This window comes from Lemur catta, chromosome 7 (assembly GCF_020740605.2).
Source record: "Lemur catta isolate mLemCat1 chromosome 7, mLemCat1.pri, whole genome shotgun sequence".
Lineage (NCBI taxonomy): Eukaryota > Metazoa > Chordata > Mammalia > Primates > Lemuridae > Lemur > Lemur catta.
Window position 1 is genome coordinate 103,290,023 of NC_059134.1, and position 7,504 is coordinate 103,297,526.

The 7,504-nt window shown below is 62.6% G+C and overlaps 1 protein-coding gene across 1 annotated transcript; it reads left to right on the plus strand.

The window, feature by feature from the left end:
• Positions 1 to 520: 520 nt before the first annotated feature.
• On the plus strand, positions 521 to 6,707 carry FGF3 (fibroblast growth factor 3). The gene is made up of 3 exons (XM_045557076.1): positions 521 to 740; positions 2,939 to 3,042; positions 6,285 to 6,707. Exons 1-3 carry the CDS (start codon positions 521 to 523, stop codon positions 6,705 to 6,707), a joined length of 747 nt encoding a protein of 248 aa, XP_045413032.1.
• Positions 6,708 to 7,504: the final 797 nt, after the last annotated feature.

The window sequence follows — 7,504 nt, forward strand, 5'->3', positions numbered from 1 at the left end:
GGGAAGGGACCTTTCAGAGCCCGGAGGGCGTGCTGGGGCGCGGGGCGCGCTGCCGAGCGGAGCCGCGGCCCGACGGCGGTGCGCGGGGGCGAGGTGCGCAGGCGGCGCCGGGCCCGAACCCCGTGCCCCGCGGGCTCCCCACCCGCCGGCCTCCCGCCCCGCCCGCGCCTCCCGCGCCTCAGCCTGGGGACCACGTCGGCCTTTTGTTGCCGAATCGTCCTTTCTTCCAGCGCTTTGCTTTGCGCAGCAACGGAAATTTCACCGCTCCTGGGTGAACATTAAAGGATCTCTCTCTCCCTCTCTCTCACCCCCCCCCCCGCCTCTTTCTCGCCCCCTCTCTCTTTCCCTCTCTCTCTTCCCCTCCTCCCCTCCCCCTCCTCCCCTTTTCCGCGGAGCCGGAGTCCGCACCGCCACGCGCGGGAGCCGGCTCGAGCGCCTTGCGCGGCTCGGCTGCCGCCCCCTCCATGGGCGCTGCGCTCGCCTGCAGCCGCCGCCGCCGCGGGGCGGGCGCGATGCCGCGATGGGCCTGATCTGGCTGCTTCTGCTCAGCCTGCTGGAGCCCGGCTGGCCCGCGGCTGGTCCCGGGGCGCGGCTGCGGCGCGATGCCGGCGGCCGCGGCGGCGTCTACGAACACCTCGGCGGGGCGCCCCGGCGCCGCAAGCTCTACTGCGCCACCAAGTACCACCTCCAGCTGCACCCGAGCGGCCGCGTCAACGGCAGCCTGGAGAACAGCGCTTACAGTGAGTGCCCGGGGGTCCCGCGGGGGAGAGGAGCGGCGCCCTGGACCCAGGGGAAGGGACGGTGAGCGCCAAGGGTGTCCGGGAGGACTGGCCGCCTCCCGCTGCCAGAGGGGGAATGCCAGCGTCCGCTCGTCTCTCTCTCTTCACGTTCGGGAGAAGAACGCGCGCTGGAGTCCGCGGAGAGCTGGTGGGGAGGGACTCACGTCCAAAGAGGGCAGCCGTGGCCGCTGCCCGCAGTCGCGGCGAACTGTCAGAGTCCGCTGCCCGCCCGGACCGCTAGTCCAAGAGGGCGCGAGGTAGGCGACCCCGTGGCTCTCGGCTTGGCTGCATTTGGCTGCGCTGACAAGTTTAAGGCCTTTGAATTTGTCGGAGAAAAGGATCTGGACAAGGCATTTATCATCCTCTTTATTATTTTGACGACTTCTCCTCCTCCTGCCGACCCCTGGACGCCCCGCCATCCCCTCAGCCCTCCACGCCCGCGGCCGCCCAGGTGGCCTCCCTGTGCGACCGCCTCTGCGCCGGAGGACGCTTGCTCCGGCGCAGCTGGGTCCCTGGGCTGCGGCCGCCACCGCCACCGACGGACACTCCTTTCCTGGCGTTGGAATGAATCTGCAACCCTCCCGCCCCCGCCTGGGCCACAGAGCTACAGGAAGGGTTGGGGGCAACGCCACTGGGTGCGGGGCCGCAGGATGCGGGTCAGGAGCGCACAGGGGCGTCCGCCTGGGTCTGCGGTGTAGATACACAGCCCGCCCCGCATCCAGGGCCCGCAGCCAGGACTGCGCTCACCGCGGGAGGCCCGGGAGGCTCCATGGTTTAGGGACCTGGGGCCCGTGCTGAGCCCTCAGTGGGGAGCAAGAGAGCGGAGCCCAGGGCCCGGAAGGACCGCAGTCGGGAGCATGGGAGCGTGGCCAGGGCTGCTGAGGTCCTCCGCTGCGACCCGCAGCGCTTGGCTCCGGCCCGGGGCGCAGGAAGCATTCCGCGGATTCAGGCGGCGGCGGGAAACCGCAGCTTCCCGGAGGAAAGCCGCAGCCCTGCGAAGGCGTCTGGGGGGGTGGCGGCTGCACGCCACCGGAGCCCTACGGTGGGGACCAGCTGTCGCCAGGGGTCCTGGTGCGCAGGACTCGTTTCGCAGAGACACCCGGGTTCTCTCCAAATCCAGGCTCCCCCTCGCAGGGCATTCAAACTTCCTGGGGCAACCAGGGCGGGCTGTCCGGAGGTAGAGGTGGGTGTGCGCCCGCAGCAGCCTCTGCACTGCATCCAGACTGACACTTCGCTGGTCCCGAGGCCGGCGCCGCCAAGTCCGTCCAGCCTGCTCCGCCGCGCGCTGGAGCAAAATCTCTAGCGGACCCGCGTTTGGTCCGGTAATCCAATGATCGGTGATCCAGCGATAGATTGCAACCGTGCTGGGTGCCAGGCACCCCTGGAGAGGATGCAAGCAGTTGCCCCCACACCCCTCGGCCGCTGTGGGGGGCTGTGGCCCCATCTGAGCCTTTGTTGCAGCCCCCACCTCCACCCCAACAGCCTCTGTGTCCAGAAGGAAAGGAGTTAGGGGAGACTTAAACTTTCTTACACTAGCAGTGGGGGACACCCGCCAGCATCCCTCTGTGAGCTCCAGGGCTTTGTGCCCCACGTCCAGCACCTCCAGGCCCCCTGTTCGTGCTGTTTTCTCCTCCAGGTCCATTGGGACACCCTCTCCACGCTGGGAGGATTAGATTATCAACTGACGTCATCAGGGGCCGCTGTCCCTCCCCAGTGGGACTGGGCACTGTGGTCCCCGTAGTGTAATTTGAGAGCTCAGCCTCCCCCGTCTGCAGTCCAGGTTTGAATTCCCACTCAGACTCCGGCTGTGCTCCTGGGCTGGTCACTTAACCTTAGTAGTCTCAGCGTGCTTGTCTGTGAGACAATGACACTAGCTCGCAAGGTTGTTGGGAAACCACATGTCTTGTGGGACTGCTGTACCTGGCACAGAGTCCGTGGGTGTAAATGTTAATTGTATTACTTCCTTCCCAGGTTGGAATTGCTCATTTTGGAGGTGTCCCTGATGTCTCCCCTTCCCTACCCCTATCTGTTGGGGGGTGTGTAGTCCCTGCCCCCCCCCAAGCCACAGGGCGCTGGGCAGGGCCAGCTGGTGCTCAGCTGTCACCTCTGTGGTTGTGTAGGGGGCAGCGGTAGTGATGAGCCTTCCTGACTCTTCCCAGGCATCCTGGAGATAACGGCGGTGGAGGTGGGCATCGTGGCCATCCGGGGGCTCTTCTCTGGACGGTACCTGGCCATGAACAAGAGGGGCCGGCTCTACGCTTCGGTGAGTCCGATCCCTCATGTGGGCAGGCACTAATGGGGCAGCCATCTCCCTGGAACGTGACATCAGGGCACAGAGGGAATGTGGGCAGTAGAATTCTTTGCCCAGAGCTGGGCAGGATCTGAGCTGGGACCAGAGCCCTGGCCTGTGACTCCACGCCCGGTGCTTTTGGAGCTACAGGCTGCCCCAGCTTGAGTGACTAGGAGCACAGCCCCTGGGGAGGAAGGAGCTTGCTGGGGTCAGATGTGCCCTGTGTTCTCCAACAGTGCTGGGTTGGAAAATGTTTCTTCAAACCTTGTTGTCATCACTATTATCCTCCCATGAGGGTAGCTGAGAGCCTGGGAGAGATTGTCCCTCAAATTTCCACTGAAAGAAATGGACTCAAGCCAGCGGGGTGGTGGGGGGGGGGGGCGGAGAAGCAAAGTGTTGGTTGGCTCAGCCAAGGCCCAGGCACAGGGGCCTTGAACTGGGTTCGGAACCTGGTCTATCTACCGCCTGGGCCTCCGTGTAACCAAAAAGGGTCCTGTGACTCTCTAGGCATTGGCAGTGTCCCTCCCCACAAGGAGCAGTGACGAGGAAGACATGGAGTAAAATACGTGTGACCAGGAAATTTGCTGTCTCTAGCTAGTTATTACATGCAATTCGGCTGATACCTCCCTGGGCAATGAGAGGTTTTCCATCCACACACAACCTTGGGCACACGGCCCTTGGACCGTCTTCCTGCAGTTACTTCTCTATTCAGTTGTGCTTGCAAGGGACACACACCAACATCTTCCTGCCCCCCTTTGAGGTGGGGCAACCCCTCCTTTAAGTCAATTATTTCATCGCAAATTTTCAGCTGTTTTGCTACAGGAAAGGCAAAAGCTGGAATGCAGCATTGGTTTCCTCCGGCCCAGGGGCCGCTTGCTCACTAGAAGCTGCATCTCAGGGCAGGGCCCTGGCGGTGCCAGCTCCTCAGTACCTTCTTGCAGAGTCTCTCGTGCCAGTCGTGGTGTATAAGAAGGTGCCCTTTGCCCAGGGTCGGGTCTGAGTCTTCCTTGAGGTGGGCTGGGGCTTTCTGGACTCCAAGGACCCTATGCCCCTGCGGCATGTGAGGGGGACTGACTTTGTACCCCTGAGATAGACCATGCACAGCCACCCCTCCTCTGGGGAGAGAGGAGGCCTTGTTGGCCTTCAGTGATGGTACAGGTCTTACTGACCACAGAAAAGGACTTCCATCCCCACTGGGGACTGCACTTCTCTCCCCAGAAATGCCCCTGGGAGTGCCCCCTGCCCCCTCCTGGGACCCCTCAAAAGTCACCTTCTCAACCAGGCATCTCTGAGTCACTTCCTCCTCATGCTCCTTGGGTGGCAGTGGCCCTGGGGAAGGGACTTGTTGAACAAAGAGTCTGGGTGGAACAGTAGGGTCACAATGGCCATTGTGAATGATTGCCATGGTGAGTTCCAATGGTAGTGGCCCTGGACCTGTGACCCTGGCCCCTGACCTGACATCTTCCTCCCTGGTCATCTTGGCCACCCCAGGTGCCCTACAAGGTGCAACAAGTGATCTGAACCCAGGAGGGCCTAGGTCCCTGGCCCTGTGAAGCTCACAGACCCATGTCCTCCAATCCTCCCCACCCCCGAGTGTCCCTGCAAAGAGGAAGCCACCATCCGGCATCCCCAGCCCTGGGAGGATGCACCTCCTGCCGGATGGAGGGACCTGGGAGGAGCGTCAGTGCTGCCCCAAGTTTCTCAGAGCCCAGTGTGGGAGCCAGACTCTGACATAGCATGTCCCGTGTGAGGGGCTGGGGTAAGTCTGCCCTGAGCCCACACACCCATTCCCAGACAGTCCCTGAGCCCCAAGCTACGTAGGGGTCAGGTGTAGGTCAGAACAGTGTCTTATTCACTGTGATTTGGGGCCTGGCACCTCCCCTGGCCTCAGTTTCCCCAACTGTAAACCGTGGAGGTTGATCTTGGGCAGTGACATCCACAGTGAGACCCAGGGCACCCGGGGCATCTGTGGAGAGCAGGCGAGCTGGGAGGGGTGGGTTGTGGGGAGAGGAGACTTCCATCCTTACCTGCTGTGGGTGTCCATGTCACTGGGAAAGGATTTGATGCTTAAAACATCTTGCTTCCTGTGGCCCTGCCTGGTCAGATGCCGCTCAGGCCATGGCTGGGCCTGGCCAGCCCGTGAGCCCCTTTGGGCCACTCAGTAGCTGCTCCTCATCCTCACCGCTTGGGACACCACGCCCAGGTGGAGACAGACTGCAGGGGTCTCCTGCTCTTGCCCTGCGGCCAGTGCCCAGAAAGGAGGAGATCCGTCTGTCTGCCCTGCGCCCCACCATGCCCCTTGCACAGTTTGGGGAGGGGTCAGCCCTTTCTGGTTGGGATGAAGAAGCCCCTGTGGGTGGTCCCCTTGGGGAGGTGGCCCTAGACATTCTCACCTGCCTGTAGCCGGGACTGAAACCTCAGCTGGGTTTGCTTAAGGCATACCCACTGCTTCCCCTGCCCCAAACACTGGGGAGACCCCACAAGGCAGGCCCTGAAAGGACCTCCCGCAGGCCTCGGGGACATTGGTGGCAGCTTCTCCAGTTCAGAGTTTCACTGTGCGCTTGGCAGGACAGGGACCTACCTATCAGCCCCGTACCCTACCCTAGGCCTCACAAGGGTCCTCATTAATCTCGATGACAAAGTGAATTTCCTGCACATCCTGCTTATGTGGGAAGCCCCCGGTGGCTGCCCTTGTCCCGAGGGCAGTATCAGTGATGTTTATTGTGCTCATACTTCACGCCGGGCTCCCGGCTTTTGTGTTTGTAACCTCTTCGACCTGTGGGACAGGGACCCTCCAGGCCAGCAGGCAGACGGCCAGGGCACTGGGCTTGGCAGGCCCCGTCTCTGCTCCACAGACCACCCCACACGTCCCCACGAGGTGTCGCCCCCACTGTCAGTGCCGTCAGGGTAGGGGGTGGAGGCCGGCGGAGTCCAGAGAGGAGGAGCCGGGAGAAGCTGGCTGCTCGGAGCTGCTCGGGAAACCTTAGAGAGAGATGTTCGAGCTGAAGGCCGCGTTCGCCAGGCCCACGTGGGAGGAAGGGCACGCCGGGCAGAGGGCACAGACTGAGCAAAGGCGTGGAGGACCAGGAGTGCCCCAGGGGGTTGGCAGCGCAGTGGAGGGGAGGGAGGTGTCAGGCAGGAGGCGTCCCTGCGACCCTGACCCCAACGCCCGCGTTGTCTCCCGTGGCCACTGACCGTGGCGTGTTGTCCCGCAGGAGCACTACAGCGCCGAGTGCGAGTTTGTGGAGCGGATCCACGAGCTGGGCTACAACACGTACGCCTCCCGGCTGTACCGGACGGTGCCCAGCGGGTCGGGGGCCCGGCGGCAGCCCAGCGCCGAGAGACTGTGGTACGTGTCTGTGAACGGCAAGGGCCGGCCCCGCAGGGGCTTCAAGACGCGCCGCACGCAGAAGTCCAGCCTGTTCCTGCCCCGCGTGCTGGACCACAAGGACCACGAGATGGTGCGGCTGCTCCAGAGCGGCCAGGCCAGGCCCCCGGGCGGGGGGCGCGCAGCCAGGGAGGCCCCGGGGCGCGAAGCCCTCGTGTGCCCCAGCCCCACGGCGGGGCTCCAGGCTCACGGCTGGGCTGGCCTAGCCAGGGCCCGAGTGTCCCCGTCGGAGCTCCGGTTTCGTCATTGACTCTCCTCCCAGGCCCTGGCCCCGTCCTGCTCCTGAGTTGGCTGCTGTTTCCGGGGTCACCATGCACCCGCTTTCTGGTGCTCTGGAACGAGGGTCAGTTGGGAACTGCGGAGCCCACGTCGGGGCTAAGGGGGCTGTGGCAAACGCAAACGCTCCTGGGTGTGTGTTGGCAAGGAGCCCCCGCCACCGCAAGGAAGACCTCCCCCAACAAGGTGCCCGCCCCAGCAGACGGAGGAGTCCCCCAGCAGCAGGGGACAGCGCGGGGGCTGGTGTAATGGAAACATTAAAGTATTTTATCTACTTTGTTATTTAACAGACTGTGATGCAGGCCGAGGAAACACTTGCAGCTTTTCCCAGAACGCTGGGTGATGGCAACGTCTGTGCCGGCCTCACATGCATTTTAAGATGGAAGATTGTATTCTGAGAAATTGGGCTAAAGATGTATTTTAATCTCCTGGTTTTTGAAAGTTAATATTTTTTGAGACCATGAGATGGTTTGTGTGATTGGAAAGGACAGGCTAATGCATGCGTGTGCACGTGTGGATTCTTGTGCCTGCACGGTCCGCGTGTGTGCGTGGGAAGAGGGGTTTGTGCATGCCTGAGAGAATGTGTGTGCACGTGGGTACATGTTCCTCTGTCAGTGTGTGCACATGTACACGTATGAGTGTATGTTCATGTGTTTGTGTGTGCCTGTGTGTACATATATGCCTGTATGAGTGTATGTTGTTCCTGGGTGTGCCTGAATGTGTGTGTGTGTGTGTGTGTGTGTGTGTGCGTGCTTGTAGAGAGGTCTACTT